Source organism: Salvelinus fontinalis, chromosome 19, assembly GCF_029448725.1.
Source record: "Salvelinus fontinalis isolate EN_2023a chromosome 19, ASM2944872v1, whole genome shotgun sequence".
NCBI lineage: Eukaryota > Metazoa > Chordata > Actinopteri > Salmoniformes > Salmonidae > Salvelinus > Salvelinus fontinalis.
In genome coordinates this window covers 8,401,346-8,427,118 of record NC_074683.1, presented here as the reverse complement: position 1 = coordinate 8,427,118, position 25,773 = coordinate 8,401,346, and the positions used below count along the sequence as shown (strand labels likewise).

The 25,773-nt window shown below is 41.9% G+C and overlaps 2 protein-coding genes across 5 annotated transcripts in view; one reads left to right on the top strand and one right to left on the bottom strand.

Annotated features, from left to right (window-relative positions):
* The window catches only part of csrnp3 (cysteine-serine-rich nuclear protein 3), a 69,483-nt gene that overhangs the window by 27,257 nt on the left and 16,453 nt on the right, over positions 1-25,773 (bottom strand). The window contains exon 2 of one of the 4 annotated variants that reach the window (XM_055870630.1): positions 8,331-8,431. The exons of the other annotated variants lie outside the window; for them this stretch is intronic. The gene's annotated coding sequence lies outside the window, so the exon portion shown is untranslated. The remainder of the gene's footprint in view (positions 1-8,330; positions 8,432-25,773) is intronic. 4 annotated transcript variants of the gene reach the window in all.
* On the top strand, positions 12,808-23,900 carry LOC129816312 (UDP-glucuronosyltransferase-like). Its single transcript, XM_055870631.1, has 5 exons — positions 12,808-13,856; positions 21,539-21,670; positions 22,757-22,844; positions 23,007-23,226; positions 23,522-23,900. Exons 1-5 carry the CDS (start codon positions 12,930-12,932, stop codon positions 23,805-23,807), a joined length of 1,653 nt encoding a protein of 550 aa, XP_055726606.1. The 5' UTR covers positions 12,808-12,929; the 3' UTR covers positions 23,808-23,900.

Here is a 25,773-nt window from a genome sequence, read left to right as displayed (position 1 = left end):
ACACCTGCTCTTTCCATGACATAGACTGACGAGATGAATCCAGGTGAAAGCTATTATCCCTTATTGATGTTACTTGTTAAATCCACTTCAAATCATTGTAGATGAAGGGGAGAAGACAGGTTTAAAGCCTTCAGACAATTGAGACATGGGTTATGTATGTGCACAATTCAGAGGTTGAATGGGAAAGACAAAAGATTGAACTACCTTTGAACAAGGTATGGTAGTAGGTGCCAGGTGCACCGGTTTGAGTGTGTCAAGAACTGAAACGCTGCTGTTTTTCACACTCAACGGTTTCCTGTGTGTATCAAGAATGGTCCACCACCCAAAGGACATCCAGCCAAGTTGTTCCTAATGTTTTGTACAATCAGTGTATATTATTTCAGAAAGAACACAATCACGTGTAAGTTTAACCATTTATCAGAAAAAATGCATGGTTTGGCGTTAGGGCTCTGCTCCTTCAGGATAGTTCACAGCCCAAGCGAAGCTTCTGGCTTGCTTCTGAAGCTAAGCAGGGTTGGTCCTGGTCAGTCCCTGGATGGGAGACCAGATGCTGCTGGAAGTGGTGTTGGAGGGCCAGTAGGAGGCACTCTTTCCTCTGGTCTAAAAAATATCCCAATGCCCCAGGGCAGTGATTGGGGACACTGTCCTGTATAGGGTGCCGTCTTTCGGATGGGACGTTAAACGGGTGTCCTGACTCTCTGAGGTCATTAAAGATCCCATGGCACTTATCGTAAGAGTAGGGGTGTTAACCCCGGTGTCCTGGCTAAATTCCCAATCTGGCCCTCAAACCATCATGGTCACCTAATAATCCCCAGTTTACAATTGGCTCATTCATCCCCCTCCTCTCCCCTGTAACTATTCCCCAGGTCGTTGCTGCAAATGAGAACGTGTTCTCAGTCAACTTACCTGGTAAAATAACGGTAAAATAAAATAAAATAAATAAATATGAAGATGATATTATAACTACAGCCAGCTGATTAACTATGTGTATGACAGAATGCACCGTTTAAGAGCTCTCAATAGACCAGCGAAGGTCATTCTACCATACATGACTGACTACTAGGCCTATGTGTACGTACTAACTATGGGTAGCATGAGCTAATGCAGCCGTATGACTATTTCACATATGACGCACCACCGGGTACCCTCGATGAGGCAAGATGAGCTGTCATCTTGGATCATGAGGATATTCTACATATGAAAACAGCCAACCACCTGCAATATAGATCCACCGCCAGGTGGTCTTGCTGAGCAATATGAGCTGTCATTTGTGCATGAGAATTTTAAACGTATGAGCCCAAGCAACCACCTGCAAAATAAATGCACTGCTGGGTGCCAGCCACCCACCTGAGCTAACAGTGTTATATATTGTATCAGATGCGATGCAGAACAAAAGCAACCTAGTTACTGGACCATATGGATGACGCAATCATGACCATATTAGTAATTAGTGCCGGAACTCATGTAGGCTCCACGCTCTCAGAGTGAAACATTGTAGGCAGTAGAAGATTATGGCCCATAATCTTGAGGGTCAAGCCTTGACCAATGAGAAGCAGCGCCGATGCAGGAGTGTGCAGCCCATAGCTCAGAGCTGACGCATAGCGCTGACAAAGGAACCAGAGCAGTGAGGAGTTCCAGGATCTTGTCATTGGTTGCCAGCATCGGTGTTGAACAAGGGTTAGCCAGGTGCCGCCCATGCTCAGCATGCAGGTAGCATAACATGAAAGAGAGGACAAAGCAATGTTAGATCTTGTTATGACGACATTGTGTTCCATTGTCAATTCTTCATCGCTGAGTATAAAATAACTTTCAAAATGTAAGTGTCCATAAAACAATATAATTTGATATAGCTTGCAAGATTAAAGGGATGGAACATTTAGTGCATTTCAGACTGAAGAACCCATACAAGCCACCAAACAGACCGCTTCTAGCAAAGGTTAATGTAAACCCAACAACAATGAACTCAAACTTGTGCTACTGGGAGAGGAGAGATACTCCTGATATGCATGCCGGTTGCTTTCCGTAGGAGACAGAGGGATTCCTGAGCGAACTACTCGGCTAAGGTTCCTGACAAGGGCTGTTGCAGTGGCTGTGTTACAGTCACACGGGCAGTCATGAGTCAAGACCGCAGTACAAATCCACGTGACCGTTGAGTTGCGGTAATCTCCTTTTATGCACACTGGACATGCTTTAGTAGTACCCAACTTGCTAACGACCATCAGGTCCTAATGGCCTGGTACTCAGGGCCCTATTGTCTCTTTAACCACTCTGACAGCAATGCAAATGCAATCGAAAATCACATAAAAAATGTGTCATCAAAATAAACTCAGCAAAAAAAGAAACGTCCTCTCACTGTCAACTGCGTTTATTTTCAGCAAACTTAACATGTGTAAATATTTAAGCATTTCACTGTAAGGTCTACACCTGTTGTTTCGGCGCACATGAAAAATAAACTTTGATTTGATTTATTTGTATGAACATGAGATTTAACAACTGAGACATAAACTGAAACAGTTCCACAGACATGTGACTAACAGAAATGGAATAATGTGTCCCTGAACAAAGCGGGGTCAAAATCAAAAGTAACAGTCAGTATCTGGTGTGGCCACCAGCTGCATTAAGTATTGCAGTGCATCTCCTCCTCATGGACTGCATTATATTTGTCAATTCTTGCTGTGAGATGTTACCCCACTGTGAGATGCCCTCACCCTCCGATCCAACAGGTCCCAGACGTGCTCAATGGGATTTAGACTAGAACACTGACATTCCTGTCTTGCAGGAAATCAGGCACAGAATGAGCAGTATGGCTGGTGGCATTGTCATGCTGGAGGATCATGTCAGGATGAGCCTGCAGGAAGGGTACCAAATGAGGGAGGAGGATGTCTTCCCAGTAATGCACAGCGTTGAGATTGCCTGCAATGACAACAAGCTCAGTCCGATGATGCTGTGACACACTGCCCCAGACCATGACGAACCTTCCACTTCCAAATCGATCCCGATCCAGAGTACAGGCCTCAGTGTAACGCTCATTCCTTCGACAATAAACGCGAATCCGACCATCACCCCTGGTGAAACAAAACCGTGACTAGTCAGTGAAGAGCACTTTTTGCCAGTCCTGTCTGGTCCAGCGACGGTGGGTTTGTGCCCATAGGCGACGTTGTTGCCAGTGATGTCTGGTGAGGACCGGCCTTACAACAGGCTTACAAGCCCTCAGTCCAGCCTCTCTCAGCCTATTGCAGACAGTCTGAGCACTGATGGAGGGATTGTGCATTCCTGGTGTAACTCGAGCAGTTGTTGTTGCCATCCTGTACCTGTCCCGCAGGTGTGATGTTTGGATGTACCGATCCTGTGCAGGTGTTGATACATGTGGTTTGCCACTGCGAGGACGATCAGCTGTCCGTCCTGTCTCCCTGTAGCGCTGTCTTAGGCGTCTCACAGTACGGACATTGCAATTTATTGCCCTGGCCACATCTGCAGTCCTGAGGCCTCCGTGCAGCATGCCTAAGGCACGTTCAAGCAGATGAGCAGGGACTCTGGGCATCTTTCTTTTGGTGTTTTTCAGAGTCAGTAGAAAGGCCTCTTTAGTGTTCTACATTTTAATAACTGTAACCTTTTTTTTAAATAAAATATTTCACCTTTATTTAACCAGGTAAGCCAGTTGAGAACAAGTTCTCACTTACAACTGCGACCTGGCCAAGATAAAGCAAAGCTGTGCGACAAAAAACAACTACACAGAGTTACACATGGGATAAACAAAAGTACAGTCAATAACACAATAGAACAATCTATATACAGTGTGTGCAAATGGAGTAAGGAGGTAAGGCAATAAATAGGCAATAGTAGCGAAGTAATTACAATTTAGCAAATTAAACACTAGTGATAGATGTGCAGATGATGATGTACAAGTAGAAATACTGGTGTGCAAAAGAGAAAAAAAGTAAATAAAAACAATATGGGGATGAGGTAGGTAGTATGTATGCATATGCATTTTCAAACTTATGCATAGGCTTGTTGATTTTTTTACCTTTCTTTAACTAGGCAAGTCAGTTAAGAACAAATTCTTATTTACAATGACGGCCTAGGAACAGTGGGTTAACTGCCTTGTTTAGGGGCAGAACGACAGATTTTTACCTTGTCAGCTTGGGGATTTGATCTAGCAACCTTTAGGTTACTGGTCCAGCCACCTTCTGACCCCAGCTGTGCCCTGGACACCATATGTGAATTGATTGCCCCCAATCTATCTTCAGAGCTCGTGCTGTTAGGTGACCTAAACTGGGACATGCTTAACACCCCGGCCGTCCTACAATCTAAGCTAAATGCCCTCAATCTCACACAAATTATCAATGAACCCACCAGGTACAACCCCAAATCCGTAAACACGGGCACCCTCATAGATGTCATCCTAACCAACCTACCTTCCAAATACACCTCTGCTGTTTTCAACCAGGATCTCAGCGATCACTGCCTCATTGTCTGCGTCCGTAATGGGTCTGCGGTCAAACGACAACACCTCATCACTGTCAAACGCTCCCTAAAACACTTCAGCGAGCAGGCCTTTCTAATCGACCTGGCCCGGGCATCCTGGAAGGATATTGACCTCATTCCTTCAGTAGAGGATGCCTGGTTATTCTTTAAAAGGGCTTTCCTCACCATCTTAAATAAACATGCCCCGTTCAAAAAATGTAGAACCAGGAACAGATACAGCCCTTGGTTCACTCAAGACCTGACTGCCCTTGACCAGCACAAAAACATCTTGTGGCGTACTGCATTAGCATTGAATAGTCCCCGCGATATGCAACTGTTCAGGGAAGTTAGGAACCAACACACACAGGCAGTTAGCTTTTTCAAACAGAAATTTGCATCCTGTAGCACAAACTCCCAAAAGTTCTGGGACACTGTAAAGTCCATGCAGAATAAGAGCACCTCCTCCCAGCTCCCCACTGCACTGAGGCTAGGAAACACGGTCACCACCGATAAATCCACTACAATTGAGAATTTCAATAAGCATTTTTCCACGGCTGGCCATGCTTTCCACCTGGCTACCCCTACCCCGGTCAACAGCCCTGCACCCCCCACATCAACTTGCCCAAGCCTCCCCATTTCTCCTTCACCCAAATCCAGATAGCTGATGTTCTGAAAGAGCTGCAAAATCTGGACCCCTACAAATCAGCTGGGCTAGACAATCTGGAACCTCTCTTTCTAAAATTATCCACCGAAATTGTTGCAACCCCTATTACTAGCCTATTCAACCTCTCTTTCGTATCGTCTGAGATCCCCAAAGATTGTAAAGCGGTAATTCCCCTCTTCAAAGGGGGAGACACTCTAGACCCAAACTGCTACAGACCTATATCTATCCTACCCTGCTTTTCTAAGGTCGTCGAAAGCCAAGTTAACAAACAGATCACCGACCATTTCGAATCCCACCGTACCTTCACTGCAATGTAATCTGGTTTCCGAGCTGGTCATGGGTGCACCTCAGCCACGCTCAAGGTCCTAAACGATATCATAACAGCCATAGATAAGAGACAATACTGTGCAGCTGTATTCATCGACCTGGACAAGGCTTTCGACTCTGTCAATCAATCCATTCTTATCGGCAGACTCAACAGCCTTGGCTTCTCAAATGACTGCCTCGCCTGGTCCACCAACTACTTCTCAGATAGAGTTCAGTGTGTCAAATCGGAGGGCCTGTTGTCCGGACCTCTGGCAGTCTCTATGGGGGTGCCACAGGGTTCAATTCTCGGTCCGACTCTCTTCTCTGTGTACATCAATGATGTCGCTCTTGCTGCTGGTGATTCTCTGATCCACCTCTACGCAGACGAAACCATTCTGTATACTTCTGGCCCATCTTTGGACACTGTGTTAACTAACCTCCAGACGAGCTTTAATGCCATACACTCTCCTTCCGTGGCCTCCAACTGCTTTTAAATGCAAGTAAAACTAAGTGCATGCTCTTCAACCGATCGCTGCCCACACCTGCCTGTTCTGACTTGGAATATGTGGACAACTACAAACGACTAGGTGTATGGTTAGACGTAAACTCTCCTTCCAGACTCACATTAAGCATCTCCAATCCAAAATTAAATCTAGAATCGGCTTCCTATTTCGCAACAAAGCATCCTTCACTCATGTTGCCAAACATACCCTCGTAAAACGGACTATTCTACCGATCCTTGACTTCGGCAATGTCCTTTACAAAATAGCCTCCAACAGCTTTTACTGAAGAGGAACCGCAAATGCCTCAACTTCAAGTAATGATGGCTTAATGCTAACAAGCCCAAGAACAGGGATGCCTTATGCGTTTTGTTTAAAATTCATAAGTTATAGGTGTCCTTGTTACAAAGGCATGACCTGACACACTGATTTCTAATACAGTTCCAACAGTGGTGATGTCCTCATATTCCAACAATGAGGTAGTGTTAATTTGTATCAAAATTTCTTGCCACAAATTCGCAGCAAGCTAATATTTTCACATGCAAATTAGTTTTGTGGCAAACTGTTGTGGCAAATTGGCATTTCTGGGAAACTTGTGGCGAACATTCTACTGTTGCTGCAAATTTACTGCAAACTCATTATGAATATGCAAATTAGATCTGTCTTTTTGCTACTTTGTGTATTAACAACATTGAAAAGTTGCAAAGAAAAAGCCACATCTCAGACTGGCCAATAAAAAGAAAAGATTAAGATGGGCAAATGAACACAAACACTGGAAAGAGGAACTCTGCCTAGAAGGCCAGCATCCTGGCGTCGCCTCTTCACTGTTGTCGTTGAGACTGGTGTTTTGCGGGTACTATTAAATGAAGCTGCCAGTTGAGGACTTGTGAGACGTCTGTTTCTCAAACTAGACACTCTAATGTACTTGTCCTCTTGCTCAGTTGTGCACCGGGGCCTCCTACTCCTCTTTCTATTGTGGTTAGAGCCAGTTTACGCTGTTCTGTGAAGGGAGTAGTACACAGCGTTGTACGAGATCTTCAGTTTCTTGCAATTTCTCACATGGAATACCCTTCATTTCTCAGAACAAGAATAGACTGACGAGTTTCAGAAGAAAGTTCTTTGTTTCTGGCCATTTTGAGCCTGTAATCGAACCCACAAATGCTGATGCTCCAGATACTCAACTAGTCTAAAGAACGCCCGTTGTATTGCTTCTTTAATCAGAACGACAGTTTTCAGCTGTGCTAACATAATTGCAAAAGGGTTTTCTAATGATCAATTAGCGTTTTAAAATGATAAACTTGGATTAGCTAACACAATGTGCCATTGGAACACAGGAGTGATGGTTGCTGATAATGGGCCTCTTTACGCCTATGTAGATATTCCAATAAAAATCAGCCGTTTCCAGCTACAATAGTCATTTACAACATTAACAATGTCTACACTGTATTTCTGATCAATTTGATGTTATTTTAATGTTATTTTAATGTTATTTTGGGGTCACATTTCTATGTGACCCCAAACTTTTGAACGGCAGTGTATAACTTTAAATGAACTTGCTTCTCATTGAGAAAATTGAGCTAAATGTACTAAATATACTAAACATGTATCTCTTAACAGATCAAACATGTATGTCTTAACAGATCAAACTAAATCCAATACAACTTGAAATCATCAGCATGCTAATGAAAAAAAGAGAAAAGACTGAATATTTCCCAATTAAATTGTGCATTTAATTATTTTATCTAGCTACAACATTTACATGAGAAAAATGTTAAAACTAAGGGGATGTTGGCATTAAGAGGTTTAAAGGAGCAACTACAGAATTTACATGAGCCAAGTGATAACTGAGCAATAGCTTTCAACCAATGGAAGTTTAAAAGAGAGTAAACAAAATTGAAATAACTAAAACAACAAAATCTAAATCAAACACAGTTCAGAACTATTGCTTTTTTGAGTAAACTTTGGAGATGGCGGCCCTATGGAAGTACATTGTCCAAAGTTTGTTGCATACATGCACTAAAACAATCAGAAAACACAAAACAAAAACAACATTAGGATAGTGAAAACAATTACTGAAAAGTATTTTATTTTGGCATCTTAAATTGTGATCCTGCTTTAGATGCGATCTAGTGTCCAGGCATCCATTTATTAATATGTTTCATATTTTCATAATTTATAAACTGTATTATTTTTTAAATTATGAAAATCCTTCTGCTTAATGCTGGGAAACACTAAGACAGATTGCTGTCATTCAACAGCATCCCCTTCAGTCTATCAAGATGCTATTTGAGTCACAGACTCATTACATACAACATGTCCTATACACTTCCTGATAAACTCAGTCACTGTATCCGTGTATTCGTCAATGTTATTCTCAGAGGCTATCCAGAACATACCCCAGTCCGCATGATCAAAACAATCTTGAAGTGTGGATTCTGATTTGTCAGACCATTGTTGAGTAGTCCTTAGCACGGGTACTTCCTGTTTGAGTTTCTGCCTATAGGAAGAGAGGAGCAAAATGGAGTCGTGATCAGATTTTCAGAAGGGAGGGCGGGGGAGGGCCTTGTAGGCATTTCGAAAAGCTGAGTAGCAGTGGTCTAATGTTTTCTCAGAGTGAGTGTTACAGTCAATGAGTTGGTAGAACATCGGTAGCATTTTCCTCAAATTTGCTTTGTTAAAATCCCCAGCTACAATAAATGCTGCCTCAGGATATGTGGTTTCCAGTTTGCATAAAGTCCAGTGAAGTTCTTTGAGGGCTGTAGTGTATCGGCTTGATGGAGAATATACACAGTTATGACTATAACCGAAGATAATTCTCTTGGGAGGTAATACGGTCGGCATTTGATTGTGAGGTATTTTAGGTCAGGTGAACAAAAGGACTTGAGTTGCTGTATGTTATTACAATCACACCATGAGTGGTTAATCATGAAACATGGAACCCTGCCTTTCTTCTTCCCAGAGAGTTCTTTATTCTTGTCTGCACGATATACTGAGAACCCAGCTGGCTGTAAGGACAAAGACAGTATATTTCCGTGAAACAGAGTATGTTACAATCCCTGATGTCTCTCTGGGAGGAGATTCTCGCCCTGAGCTCGTCTACTTTATTATCAAGAGATGAACATTAGCGAGTAATATACTTGGAAGCGGTGGATGGTGTGTGCGCCTTCTGAGTCGTACTAGAAGTCCACCCCAAAAACCTCTTCTCCGCCAGCAGTGTTTTGGATTAGCCTCTGGAATCAGTTCAATTGCCCTGGGGGTACGAACAAAGGGTCCAATTTGGGCAAGTCGTATTCCTGGTCGTAATGCTGGTGAGTTAACGCCACTCTGACATCTAAAAGATATTTCTGGCTGTATGTAATAACACAAACCAATTCCTGGGCTTATAATGTAAGAAATAACACACACAAAAACGAAATACTACAACGTTTTTTAGGAGCTAGAAGCAGAGCTGCCCTTTCTGTCGGCAGCATCTTGCCACTTGATCCATCAGTGTAGATGAAGGGGAGGAGAGAGGTTAAAGAAGGATTTTTAAGCCTTGAGTCAATTGAGACACGGACTGTGTATGTATGCCATTCAGAGGGTGAATGGGCAAGACAAAATATTTAAGTGTCTTTGAACGGGGTATGGTAGTTGGTGCCAGGCGCACCAGTTTGAGTGTGTCAAGAACTGCAATGCTGCTGTTTTTTTTCACACTCAACCGTTTCCTGTGCGTATCAAGAATGGTCCACTATCCAAAGGATATCCAGCCAACTTGACACAACTGTGGGAAGCATTGGAGTCAAAATGGCCTAGCATCCCTGTGGAATGCTTCGACACCTTATAGTCCATGCCCCAACTAATTGAGGCTGTTCTAAGGGCAAAAGGGCGTGCAATTCAATATTAGGAAGGTGTTCCTGTAACGGTGGTCCTCCTCCTCTTCAACCGAAAAGGAGGAGTAGTTATGGAACCAAGGCGCAGCGGGTTGTGATGACATAATTTATTTACAGAAAAGACGAAAAACACGAACTTGACTATAAACTAACAAAACAACAAACGGAGTAGACAGACCTGGACGACGAACTTACATTAAACACGAAGAACGCACGAACAGGGAAAATAGACTACACAAAATGACGATGTACAAAAACAAACCGAACAGTCCCGTATGGTGCAACAAACACTGACACAGGAGACAACCACCCACAACGAACACTGTGAAAACAACCTACCTAAATATGACTCTCAATTAGAGGAACGCCAAACACCTGCCTTTAATTAAGAGCCATACCAGGCAACCCTTAAACCAACATAGAAACAGAAAACATAGAATGCCCACCCAAACTCACGTCCGGACCAACTAACACATACAACAAACTAACAGAAATAGGTCAGGAACGTGACAGTTCCTAATGTTTTGTTCACTCAGTGTATATTTCGTGAATAGGTAAAACATTTGGAGAGGTTTTTAGCCACTTATGGGCCAAAACCCAAACATTCATGACATGAAAAGTATTGTCTACATCATTTTTGCCATACAAATGATGTCATATACAGTAAGTTCTAGGAATAGATAGAAAGCACAATTTGACATTTGAGAGGTTTTTGACACCTAAAAGGCGTCTAGGCCTTGTTATGGATAAAAACACATACAGACAGACTAGTATAAGATATGCTCTATACTTTTGTTTCAAAGTAGATTTGTTTATGACTAACAAGAAACGCTCTATGTGGACCCTGTTTAAGCCCACTGCAGAAACAGGTTAAAAAGGTACTCAGCGGCTAATGGGCGGGTTTGGCATTAGAAAAACACGGTCAGCTGTTACAAAGTTGCCTTGATGTTGCTATGCTTCTCACTGAAACTGGCATTCTATATATTTTTCAGCAAGGAAACAATGTTTCTACCTTGTATAAATGCTATTTAAACAAACAATTGATAAACTGGGAGCTAACATAAACTGGGAGTTAGGTCTACTAAATCTACCTTTAAAATGTGAGGCCAACTGTTCCTCGAGAGCCAACATTTTTCCCCAGCCAAGCCACAACACAATTGATTCAAGCTAATCAACTAATTATGATCTTCAGTCTAGACTGGGGACTTTGTAATTTCCCAAAGTTACTGGAATATTTGGTAATTAAAAGAAAATCTATGGCAATCTATCGTAACTTTGGTAATTTATACTTTAATAACTTTTAAAAAATGTATTCATATATAGCATGTGTCAAAATCATTACATTGAGGGCCGAGTGTCTGTGGGTTTTTGCTACTCCATTGTACTTGACTGATGAATTAAGGTCACTAATTACTAAAGAACTCCCCTCATCTGGTTGTCTAGGTCTTAATTGAAAGGAAAAAAACAAAAGCCAGCAGACACTGGGCACACCATGGAATGAGTTTGACACCCCTTATAAATAGAATACATGTTTTATATCTGTGTCAATATTGTCCATTATTTTCTGTTAGAGAGACCATATGGTTTAAGAGAAAATAGACGAATTAATGAAAACTGCATCTATTCAACAATATACACATATTTCTCTGTCCTCAGTTTGATTGAAGCCCTCAATCTGTATTTTTACCTTGTAACTGATTAGCTACTAGTAGAAAGCAATGAAATATCTAATTCTTACAAAGAATTAATGTATAGGCTAAAAAACTTGTGTGGAGGTTTGCACGACTGAGAGCGTAAGTTTGCATGTCAGTGGTTTGGGTGGGAGGAGCTGAAGGTAATGGTCAAGATTCCTCACGAAATATGAGATGATACTTTGAGCTTCAGGGTATAGCTCAAATGTTAGAAAACCACCATGACTCCTCCCAGAGCAGGGTTAATAGTGTAACTATGACTTGCATGTTGCATGATCTGTATCAAATCAAATCAAATTTTATTGGTCACATACACATGGTTAGCAGATGTTAATGCGAGTGTAGCGACATGCTTATGCTTCTAGTTCCGACAGATATTACTGCACTAACAAGTAAACTAACAAATTCACAACGACTACCTTATACACACAAATGTAAAGGGATGAATAAGAATATGTACATATAAATATATGGATGAGCGATGGCCGTGCAGCATAGGCAAGATGCAGTAGATGGCATAGAATACAGTATATACATATGAGATGAGTAATGTAGGATATGTAAACATTATTAAAGTGGCGTTATTTAAAATGACTAGTGATAACTTTATTAAATCCATGTATTAAAGTGGCCAGAGACTTGAGTCTGTATGTTGGCAGCAGCCTCTATGTTATGATTGGCTGTTTAACAGTCTGATGGCCTTGAGATAGAATCTGTTTTTCAGTCTCTCGGGCCCAGCTTTGATGCAACTGTACTGACCTCGCCTTCTGGATGATAGCTGGGTGAACAGGCAGTGGCTTGGGTGGTTGTTGTCCTTGATGATCTTTTTAGCCTTCCTGTGACATCGGGTTACCTTTCATGTTACTTTTATTTTCCAATGTCATGCTGATCAATTGGAAGATAATAAATAACTGTTTATTTTGTAGAACTAATAAAATCAACAATTCAACTTATAACAATATGAGTACTATTGTAAATAAGCTTTTTATCCCTTCCTTTTAAATTAGCAATGCTTACTTGTTAGTAGTATATCCAACTATTCATCAGTATCGCTGTTATACTTTTGCATTATAATTCACTAGCCAGTAGCCAGCTAATCTCAGCACCCAGAACCAACTCAGCTACTCTATACTGTATGTTAAGGCTGTCACATTGAGATTACTAGCTAGCTAATCCTCTCCATCTCTCAGTTGCCCTAAGGAATCATTAACCTGAACCATTCAGCCTGCAGTTAAACTTTAGTCCACAGGAAGGACTGACTAGGGTTATATAACAGCCTGCTTGCACAGGCAGACCCAGACCTAGCAGGGAGACTCATACTCCCACAGCTTAGTCTGAGGTAGCCGCATCTCAGTAGCACTCAGTGCCAGACCTCAGGGAGGTAGTGTCCATCTCACAACACAGCTTGTGTAACTGAGCAGAGAAGCAGAGAGGCATGGGCTGGGGGAAAAGTGTTCCTGTGGTTAAGCTGGGGCAGGGGCTGAGGCTGGGGCCAGGGCTGGTGCTGAGGCCGGGGCATAGCCTGGGACTGCTGGTTCTGTTGTGCTGCTTAGCCCTGTGTCCAGGGCCCATCCATGGGGACAAGGTCCTGGTGATGCCTGTAGAAGGGAGCCACTGGCTGAGTATGAAGCTGCTGGTGAAGGAGCTTGCGGCCAGGGGCCATGAGATGGTGGTGCTGGTCCCTGAGACATCCATCCTTATCAAGAGCTCTGACTACCACAGGACTGAGATCTTTAGGGTTCCCTTCAACAAGGCACAGCTGGACAAGAACATCAACAAATTGAAGGACGACATGTTCCGCAAGGCCCCGAAGGTAACGGACATATTTATGAACGTGCAGGGCCTGATTGACTTCACCGACATGCAGGTGAAAGGCTGTGAGGGTCTGCTGTATGACAAGCCCCTGATGCAGCGACTGAGAGGAGAAGGGTTCAAGATGATGCTGACCGACCCCTTCCTACCCTGTGGATCCATCATCGCTGAGTCCTTCAACATTCCAGTGGTGTACTTCTTGAAGGGGATCCCCTGTGGGATGGAGGATAGGGCTGCCCAGTGCCCCAATCCCCCATCCTATGTACCACGCTTCTTCTCCGGCAACACTGACCACATGGACTTCCTAGGGAGAGTTAAGAACATGCTCATGTACAGTCTGGAGAGCTACCTGTGTACGGTAATGTTTGCTAGCTTTGACGAGCTGACCAGTAGGTACCTGGAGAAAGACATGACGTACAGGGAACTGCTGGGTCATGGGGCAATCTGGTTGCTGAGGTATGACTACTCCTTTGAGTATCCCAAACCCACGATGCCCAACATGGTCCACATTGGAGGCATCAACTGTGGTAAAAGAGATCCACTTCCAGAGGTAAGTCTCTTATAAAAATACTTCAACTGTGCAGAAAATTCAACTGTGCAGAGCTGTGCACCCTATATCTTATATGGATTCAGATCCAGAAACCTTACGGTACATGTGTCAAACTATTTCCACAGATGGCCAAGTGTCTGCGGGTTTTCGCTCCACCCTTGTACTTGATTGATGAATTAAGGTCACAAATTAGTAAGGAACTCCCCTCACCTGGTTGTCTTGGTCTTAATTCAAAGGAAAAACCAAGAACCCGCAGACACTAGGCCTTCCATGGAATTAGTTTGACACCCCTGCCTTAATGGATAGATTCACTGCAGGGGCAGTTGTACCACATCAGACATTCCTCTGGGAAAATTTTCGGACATTTTAACTTGTTTAAATTTCAAATGAAGCTATCAAATTCTTCTCTTACTTTCTAATTTGGGACCACATTTCTTTTCAGGATCGTTATGTTTTGACAGACTGAGATTACTTTCTCCTCTGTAGCCCTTATTTTGTAAAACAGTCAGAAATATTCTGTTGGGTGTTTTAAAGGGACAGTCAGTCAGTCAGAGTGTTGGGTGTTGTCCCACACCCCAGATGTTGTGTTTCCCTGCCTGTCAGACACTCAGCATGCGACCAGATGTAACCTGATCTCTGTTTCCTCCATAGGGATTGACTGGACACAGCTCTCTGTTTATCTACCAACTAGCTCCTCCTCACGTTATACAGCCCACATTCCACTAGCTCTCGTTAATGGGACTTGTGAAGCAAACATCCCATTCAAAATCTTCGTCATTCTTCTTCTTCTTCTTATTATTTGGAATGCTACTCCTCCTACACCGTTTAAGATAGAAACGTAATGAAAACTTTAAAACATGCAGATCGGTCTTTTATACTATCAAAATATATAATATATAACGGATCTAACGATACAGCTGTTTTTGTAACTGCATTAACACATTTTACCCCATTTTTCCCCAAACAACTGCCGTTTTGACCCCTCCCACAACAAGTCCGACAAAATATCTACTACCAATTCAAAGTTACAGCTGTTTATCGGAGTTAAGAGGGACAAAAAGTTGCTAGCTATCGACAGCTAACAGCTTTCTCATGTCTCATCATTGAGCAGCCCAAACGGAGCCGTTGCTATGGACACTCATAGACGCAGAGGAGCACATGTGGAAGCTTTGGCAAAAATTATGACAACCACAACTACTGACCACAACCACACAAATAGTGACAACAACTAGTTGTGGTCACTAGTTGTCTGTTGGATTACTGGTATGGTGTAGTTGTTGAGCGGCTTCACTGCAAGTATATTGTATGTTTCGGATATTCAATAAAAAAAGGTAATAAAAAACAAGTCGGACAAAAGATCTAGTACCAATTCAAAGTTACAGCTGTTTATCGGAGTTTAGAGTGACAAAAAGTAGCTAGCTAACAGCTTTCTCATGTCTCATCATTGAGCAGCCCAAACAGACCCGTTGCTATGGACACTCAGACGCAGAGGAGCACATGGGGAAGCTTTGGCAAAAATTATGACAACCACAACTACTGACCACAACCACACAACTAGTCAACACACAACTACTGACCACAGCAGCACAACTACAGACCATACTCACAACCACAATCACACGACTACTGACCACAACTATTGGCCACAACCACTGACCACAATTACTGACCACAACCACACTACTGACACAACTAATGAACCACACAACTAATGACCACAACCACAAAACTACTGACCACTACTACTGAACACGACTATTGACCACAACTAATGAACCACACAACTACTTACCTAAACTACTGACCAAAACTACTGACCACTACTTACCACAACCACACAACTACTGACCATTTCCATACTGTAGGGTCTAAAGAATCTGCAACACAACCACTGACCACACAACTACTGACCACAATTACTGCTCTGGTCTGCACTAGCTCTGGTCCAGCTCTGTTCCTGGGCATCGCTACCTAGCTCTGGTTCACATATAATACCTACCTGCAATAATTGTAACTCTTGAACCGTTCAAGCTAGAGACACCAAACCAACTTTCACATGTCCAGGCTAGCCTATCCTATCAACCAATCAATCAATACAATTATAACCAATCACCACCATTACCACTGCAGAAACTACCACTACTATAATGTATTACAAAAGCATACATAGTTTAAAACATGCTAGCAAACACACCACATTTTCTTCAGGAAATGTACTTTAAGTATTCACTGTTAGCCTAAAGAGTTAATCTATTAGAACAACAGCTAGCTATCAGTAGGTCTGCATACAAACCTATTCTGCATAGTTCTTCAACAACCATAAAAATACTTTTAAAGAGCTGTCATCACTAGATCCACCATCCTATTTCTCTTCCCAAATTAGCCTAAAATGTTCTAATCATTACAACATTCAACTCAAATCAAACTTCTTTTACACTGAACATTTTACAACAGTCAATCGTGCATCTGTTTATCTGAAACCCACAGCTTGAATGAAAGTTGCTTTGCTTTCCTAAGAGTGTTGTCCACATGATCCTCCCTTTTATTCCCGTTTTATGACAGAAGATCACTTTGTCTTGTCTTTCTTCTTTTAGTTTTCACACGCAACAACTGTAGTTTAGACATTGTTGTGATCTAAATGCCCCACAATCCAAAGTAATATGGTTGATATAGTGGTCTATCAAGGTAATCAGACCAATTAGTTTACTACATTTAACTTTGACTATATGTAAGTGCTTTGCTTTAAATAGTAAAGTTACACTTTTTAAAGTTCTACCACTATCACAAAAATAATTTAAAAGAGTTAAAGCAAGTCCCATCAATTGCACTTCATGTACACTTACCATCTAGTTTGCCTTGCAATCTGTCAAACCTGGTGTAAGCTAGAGTTCAAGTTACTTCTCTGTCATTTGTAAATATTGTGGGTACTGATAAAAGACGCTAGAGTGCTATGGGAGTCATGCCAAACACAAGTAGTCCTGAAAATGTTTTAGGGAATATAAAAAGCAATTCACCAATAGAAATGATCCATAATCGAACCCATAACTTTCAAATCGCACCCATTACTTTTCAAATGTTTCCTAACCACGTCCTTCAGCTTGGGGAAGGAAAAAGGACAAGGCAGATATATGTGCAGGGAAAGTTAAAGTGTGGTTCCTCATATTTTGTAGAAAGAGAAGTATTGCTCAAAATTAACATTGGGGGAATGTCCCTCTCTGTACTACCCTCCATTCTCTCGCTTCTCTAAAGACTGTGTTCAGTCAGTGAAACCTGAGCCAGGAACAGCATTGATGTGCCCCAAATGGTACCCTATTCCCTATTACAGTGAACTACTTTTGACCAGAGCCCTCTGGGCCCTGGTCAAAAATAATGCACTACATAGGTGATAGGGTGCCATTTAGGACATAACACAGTTATTTCCTCCTGGACTGTGGCCACTATAATCTAACAGAAGAACTGAGGGGCCCTATTGTGTTCTAGTTCCAACCCTACAAACCTCAGGAAGGGAAACTACTCTGCAGGGATTGTTTTGTGGGGTTAGGGTTAGCTGTGATTGTTATAGATTTTATTATGCCTTTATCTTCTATGAATACAGGGTGTGTTAGAGTATCCTTTCACAACTTCACCTTCCCTCCTTCAGTCAATATTTTGCTAAAAAGACCGAAGACTGTTCAAACACTCAAGTATTGCTCAACATTAATGTTGGGGGAATGTCCCTCTCTGTATTACCCTCCATTCTGTCTCTTCTCTAAAGACCGTGTTCAGTCAGTGAAACCTGAGCCAGGAACACCATTGATTTGTCTCAAATGGTACCCTATTCCCTATACAGTGAACTACTTTTGACCAGAGCCCTCTGGGCCCTGGTCAAAAATAATGCACTACATAGGTAATAGGGTGCCATTTGGGACATAGCACAGTTCTTTCCCCCTGGACTGTGGCCACTATACAGAAGAACTGAGGGGCCCTATTGTGTTCTAGTTCCAACTAGTTTGACAAGGGTCCAAAAAGTTGTACACATTCTGAAATGGACCTGAGGCTTTCCCATCCGGACCCGATATGCATAAATACAATTTTTAAAATATAGAGACCCGTTCCTAACAGACCCGAGAACAGCTAGACCCATTCCATATAGACAGATCCAGACCCGTTCCAATCCCGGTGAGGGAAGCAGCAGAAATGTCATTTTTTATTAACCGGAGCTGATAAAGCGTGATAGGCTCAGTGTTGCCAACTTAGCGATTTTTTCGATATTTAGCAAGTTTTTAGACCCCTCTAGCAACTTTTATTGGTAAAAGATTCTAGCGACAAATTCAACTACTTACAGGCTGCCTTTGGGGAGTTTTGACACCGACGGTTTCTATGGTTTTGATAGCGTTTAGCTACTTTTTCCACTCAGTTCATCCGTAAATGAGAGTGAGAGAAGCTGAGAAGTACAAGAGGCGGTGGTGTGCAGCGGGAGAGGGGACCAAAACACTATGTCGGGGACTGCAGCTGTGTCGTTGCAGCAATGGCAAAACATCATCTCGCGACTTCTAGCGACAAATCAAGGAGCCAATAGCAGATCTCACTGAAAAATAGTTGGCAACACTGGAGGGATGGAGAGAGAGGTACCGCATGAGCAGGCGGGAGAGGGGCAGTTCTGTGAGTGAGTGACACATGAAGAAAGGAGGAAGAGACAGCACCAACCACCAACCAAGCCGATTCGCACTATAGTAGACTAAGAAACAATTTGTGCTTGAACCAAAAATATGGTCGGAGGCTCCATATGGATGATGTGATGCAATGTGGAGCCTTCGGAGGCACGCAGAGGGCAAATTGAGCTCCGTACTGCATTGTCTTGCACCTCTCAAATGTTATAACAATGTGGAGGGCTCCGTATAGCTCCGCATTGACATGATTGGTTGACGGTAGGTGAGGGCCGGAGATCCTGTATAAACCCAAACTCACTTCCTTGACAACTTCCTTCACAACAGCTCTGCACTGCTCTGCAAAGTGCAAGAAATATGAATACCATATCACCGTAACACCTCGATCACACCTATAGCGCGTTGTTGCACAAAATGGTACGCAGCATCATCTGGATATGTGTGCATCAAAAGTTCAACGTTCACCTTCTGCTACCATTTCTGTCATTTCTGTAAATCCAACATATGCACCACACAGAACGCACTGCAACTGCCTCTGCAAAGCAATGCTGCAAGGCAAACGCAGCTTTCCATTGGAAATGAATGTACTTCTGTTGTACCAAAATGTAATGACGCTGTTGGCGTGATCAAGGCATAAATGCTGCTCATCAAATGCAGACATCAGATTGACCACTCAGTGCCTTTAACATGCTGACCAAACCGGATCCGCGCATGCGTCTGCATGCACCATCGTGTGCATGTTGATTGTATCTATCCCCACCAGAAATGTTGATGACACGCAGGTTACAATACCAACACCAATTGTGAACCAACTATATTAATTTTGGAACAGGTCGAAACACACATGAAACATTCATGGACATTTGTGACCCGTTCCAGGAAACTAGACGTCGTAGGTCACTACCTCACAGGAGAGCCGTTTGAACTTAACTTTTTTTTATCAAAAAGTTTTGGGGGGCAGAAATTACTTCAACTTTCATGTTCCTTAATAACAAACTTGTATGCCATCTGTAAATACAAATACAATTGTTAAATAATGAGCCTAGTTGGTTAAGCCACAGAAAAAGACGGCAAACTTCCCAATACCCATGATTGGCTGGGATAATGAGTGGGCTGGACATGCCGAGAGATGAGTTTGGATTGGTCTGCCATATAGCACGCTTCTGTCTATTTGAGCTGGTCAGCTTGTGTAGGTAATCCTGTCTAACGAGGCATTTTTTGAATGTATCACATAGTAAAATTTAACAAAAGACTCGACTATGCAAGTATCCATTTCCATAGAATGTCACTGCAACAACTGTTTCTGAGCACTCTCGTCTGAGTGTGCCAGAGCGCAGAATAACTGATGAATTTACCAACGCTCAACACTGGTTGAATATGGCCGGTGTCAGTAAATGTCTGCAAAAAAACGTAATTAAATTGTTGTCAGGGGCACATTTATAGTCACCAACGCTCTGGATAACATGAAAACAGCCTAACCAGCTCTGCTACGGCGAGTAAAATGGAGTTTGGGTGGGGGTTAAAGCTTAAGATGATTCTTAAAGCTATGGCATTGCAGTGTAACCCAGAGTGACTAGACAGAATAACGGGCCAAGCAAGCTGTACAAACAAAACAGAAATGACACAGGATCTTATTTAATGAAAGGGGTTGCAGTCTGCCGTGAAGCATTCATCCATGTATACAGGCAAGAGTCTAGCTACAGTTTCAGATATTATGCGTTTCTAATTTTGTCAGAAAGTTGTTTTCATTGCAAGTTAAAGCTTACAGTTAGCTAGCTAGTTGACATTAGATGGCCGGCTCTCTAGCTAACATTACGTTTATGATCTGTGTGTAGTAATGTTATCTCAGAATGCCATTTCGCATTGCTAGTTACAGTATAGCTTAATGTTAGCTAGCTAACTAGCTAATTGTGCCGTCTAGTTTGCTTAATATAAGGAATTTGAAATGATTTATACTTTTACTTTTGATACTTAAGTACATTTTAGCAATTCTATTTACTTTTGATACTTAAGTATTTTTAAAACCAAATACTTTTACTCAAGTAGTATTTTATTGGGTGAGTAGTAGTACTTTTACTTGAGTCATTTTCTATTAAGGTATCTTTACTTTTACTCAAGTATGACAATGTAGTACTTTTTACACCACAAGCATTTCCCTACACTCGCATTAACATCGGCCAACCATGTGTATGTGACAAATAACATTTGATTTGATTTGATGTGGCTGTGGGTTATAGCATTTATTTCACATGACCTATCAATTTAGACAAGTGTGTCTGGGTAAGCGTCATCTAATATTTATAAAATATTTTTATCTGGACACTTTCTGTTTATCTGGAAATTTTCCTTATTGTAGGCTACTACTTTTACCACTTTTAGTCTTAATCTTTACTACACTACTCACTGTTTAGCACATGACCTCACATGTGAATCCTTAAAAAGATGGGTGGGGCTAAGGCTTAAGAGGGTGTGAGCAATGCTAAATGGGTGAAGACAAAGGAGAGCTCTCCAGTAGGTACCAAAACATTCAAAATGCCATTTCCTCAAAAGGGAGTTCACAAGTTAATCAACTTTCAAAGCAAAATTATTTTCCCATTGTTCCTCAAAAATGCAGTGTATGATATACCATTTTGTAGCTCTGAGTCTCTAATTTTATCCAATGTATAAAAAAAAACACATTTTCAAATTTTGCTACATAAGACCGATTTTGAGCTGGTCGGTCACATTTAGTAGCTAGCTTGTTGTTGCTAACTAATTTGTCCTAGGAGATAAACATTGGGTTGTTTACCTGAAATGTATATTGTTCTTTTGACTTATGACCAACAACAACAAACTACACACATCACGCTCCACTCCCGTGAAAAGCAACAGCAGCAGCATAAATGATCACATTTCACTCTCTTTACTTGTAATAACTATAATATGTGGTTGAATGCACTGACTGTAAGTCACTCTAGATAAGAGCGTCTGCTAGATGACGAAAATGTAAATGAACACATTTCTTGTTAACTAACCCTTCCCACCGTGCCTCAACAGGACCTGCAGGAGTTTGTGGATGAGTCAGGAGAGGATGGCTTCGTGGTCTTCACCCTGGGCTCTATGGTCTCTCAGATGCCAGAGGAGAAAGCCAAGCAGTTTTTTGATGCCTTCAGCAAGATCCCTCAGAGGGTAAGGACACCTCGAATATGTCCCAAATGGCAAAAAGTAACCCTTTCTGACAAACACAATCTTTACAGTCTATACGTCTTCTGTAAATATCAACAATTGACAATATATTTTCTACATCTTAAAAATACCAATTCTCACTCACAGTTGAGATGTAGAAGCACAGTACTATATATGTTAAGCATATAGGCCTAATCTCCAATCCACTATTACATGCTGACCAAATCGCTCGCGCGCATGCGCCATCGCGTTCATGTTGATTCTGTACCCCCACACCAGACACGATCAGGAAACGCAGGTTGAAATATCAAAACTCTCAACCAATTATATTAATTTGGGGACATGTCGAAACGCTTTAAACATTTATGGCAATTTAGCTTGCTGTTGCTAGCTAATTTGTCCTGGAATATAAACATTTGGGTTGTTATTTTACCTGAAATGCACATGGTCCTCTACTCAGACAATTAATCCACTGATAAAACGGTAAACCGAATTTGTTTCTTGTCATCTCTCCTCCTTCCTTCAGGCTTCTTTTTCTTCTTTGGACTTTATATGGCAGTTGGCAACTAACTTTACGGTGCATTACTACAACAGACTGGAGTGTGGACGTCAGTTCATCTTTCAATCACCCACGTGGGTATATGCTCCTAAAGGCCAATGAGGAGATTTAAGACACAGGACTTGCGTCACAAATAGAACCAATTTCTATTTTAGCGCCTGTCGCGAGCGTCTGTGCAATGATTGAATAACATGCATGTGGAAATGTATTTTGCAATGCTCGTGCACGCGACGTGTCTGGTCAGGTCAGCATGTTAGTCTAAACTAAAAACAAGTCCTTTAATAACGTGGAGTTTCAATGGCATTTGCATATTCTCCATTCTTCCTATACTATGTCAAGTGTCATCGCAAGCTTCAGTTCTATGTTGTTCAGTTTGTGTGGAAATATATACTGGAGCTATGCCTTAAAACAATCCAGACACATTTATATCCCACTACAAACTGGTGTGCCTTCACCACTATATCCAGAACTGGCAGATGATTCTATATGACTTGATTAGGAAGGTAAGCAGTTGTTCTCTGTGTTTTCAGGTGGTGTGGAGGTACACAGGAGTAGTGCCTAAAAACGCTCCAGCCAACGTCAGATTGATGAAGTGGCTTCCTCAGAATGAGCTGCTGGGTTAGTTTAGTCTCTCAGTTATAATGAAAACCACCTGGGTTACAGAAGTTACAGATGGGATCTCTTCTCAGTAAACACAACATGCTACTTTGTTGCCATTGTGCAAGAGAAGCAATACCTTCTTCTTCTTCGTGGTTTCATGTTCTATGTTCCATGTTCTAGGCCACCCCAATGTCAAGGCCTTTATAACCCACGGAGGAACCCACGGTACCTACGAGGGGATCTGTAATGGCGTTCCCATGGTGATGCTGCCGTTGTTCGCTGAACAGGGTGACAACGTACACCGCATGGCAGTGAGGGGCGTCGGGGAGGTGCTCAGCTTGTTTGATCTCACCTCAGAAAAACTGGTGGAGGCTCTCAACAAGGTCATCAACGACAAGAGGTCAGACATCATGTTATATAATACTAGGAGATACTATGAACTCAAGTAGCAGTGCAAACAGTACAGAGACCAAATCCTAACTTGAGATCTACACGCACATATTGAGTTTCAGTGCAAATATAATTTTGTCAGCCATGCATGATTTACATGAAAGTCTGAGTTCCTCATTAAAATTCAGCCCCAGGTGAATATTGCACTGTGTAGTGTGACACAGTGGTTCCTATATACTGTATTAGCAGTCATGAGCTGTCTATGAGGAGATTGTAAATCCTGTTGTATTGTCCTTCCTCCCCAGTTACAAGGAGAAGATGATGAAGCTGTCAGCGGTGCATAAGGACCGTCCCATCGAGCCCCTGGACCTGGCCGTGTTCTGGTCAGAGTTTGTGATGCGTCACGGCGGAGCGGACCACCTGAGACCCGCCGCTCACGACCTCAACTGGATCCAGTACCACAGTCTGGACGTGTTCACTCTGCTACTCACTATAGTTCTCATTGTTGTCATCGTCACCGTTAAATGCTGCAAAGTCTGCTTCCGCAAGTGCTGTGGAACGAAGAGGACTATGAAGAAGAAGAGTGCATAGCCGTGGGAAGTAGGGGTGCTGGAGGTGCTGCAGCACCCCCTGATGGTGGGATGGTAAAACTGTAAGAATAAAATAAAACGATTGTAAAAGGTTTTTCCGTTGCCTTATTGATATAAATGATCATGGGATTGGGGTAGGGGAGAGAAAAAAAAACATGGGATATTTATATATGGGCCCCATTCTGCATGGAGAGCTCTCAGCTCCGTTTTGTAAACGGTGCGCTCATGATATGCTCTTATCTATTCAATTGTGGAGGTTTGGAGTTGGACACCCGCTCTGCTGTACGATAGACAGTTTAGTTTGAGTTGAGTCGGGTCTCTCCTTCTCCCCTCTCCCATAGTGGGCGCGTGAGTTTCTAGTTTGGGGAAGCATATTTTCACCATGAAATTGCACCTTTATAATAAAGCATTCCATTAAACTATCTATCATCGCATTTGTAGACTTATGTAAGATACCCTACTATTCCTAATGTGATGAGTAGATTGGATAGTTAATTTGGGCTAATAATATAACTCAATCGCTATTAAAAAAAGACTGTAGTGTTCAATGCATGCACACCTGAGCGTGTAGTGACGAAGAGTAGGCCTAGGCTATAGGCCACCTGGAGGCGGCCCGTCAGGAAGTGCAGGATCCAGTTGCAGAGGGAGGTGTTTAGTCCCATGGTCCTCAGCTTAGTGATGAGCTTTGTGGGCACTATGGTGCTCTATTATTGGGCCTTTTATAAACATGTCATGCAATTCTACATCATTTACATCATTTACATGTGTCTCTTCATTGGCCTGGGCTATTGTTTGCATTCAAAACCAAGTCATTTTTATTGCTTTCAGTTTGTCGGTGTCAGAGTAGCCACTCATTTCAGTCATGTGTGTGGTATAATGTAAATGTAAATGACGTGGAATTGCATGACATGCGTTTATAAAATGATCATTTTTGACATTACCTAACACAGAAAAAATGGCCCATGTGTGGAAATCCTACTCAACTGTATGCAAATGCAATTATAGATGCAACCCCAACTGAAAAATTCTTCCAGTGGCCATGGTTCTACATGGAACCCAAAAGAGTTCTACCTGAGCTGGAACCCACAATAACCCTTTTGTAACTATTTTCTCTAAGCTTGTACACATTTTTTTATTTTTTATTTTTTTATTTTACCGTTATTTTACCAGGTAAGTTGACTGAGAACACGTTCTCATTTGCAGCAACGACCTGGGGAATAGTTACAGGGGAGAGGAGGGGGATGAATGAGCCAATTGTAAACTTCTACATTATATATATACAAATTGGGGATATAGAGGACACACTGAACTGAACTCTTATGAGTGTATCACATATTTAGCTCTATTAAATAAAAATGCAAATCATAAGCATTTTGTTACACACTATTCCATTGCACCACTGCTATTGACCTATATTTTGTCTGACTTGCAAAGTGGCTTTATGATTTCTGTGAAGCAATTTTGTGACAGCAGGCATGAAAATAAACATACAAAATGTTGTGAATCAATCAATCTTAAAACAGTATGTGTGGCCAAGCTGTGCAGTTGTATTGAAGTCATATGCTAATGAAGTGTCCAACCCAGAATATTCAGTGAAGACATGACACTAGAAAATAGGAAATAAAATAGAAGAAACATTTTGAAATATATATCCCAAAGCTAACATATTTACTGTATCTAATGCATTGGTGAAGAACTACTTCTGCTGTCCAAGAGTCCTATTGTTCATCATAAACATAGGTTCAAATAGGCATCTTAATCTGAGAGAAGCAGACATTGTGTTGTATTGTCTGAGCTGTGACTGACATCATATCTGATGAATGTGTCTTGTCCTGCATACAGTTTTCAGTCTACCTACACACCTTGTGTGTCTTGCTGAACATTTTCTACTAACCGAAGGCTGAAGAAGCATCATTGTCAGAAGTCCTTCTTTCAAATGTTACTCTGACACTTAAGCTATTGAAAAT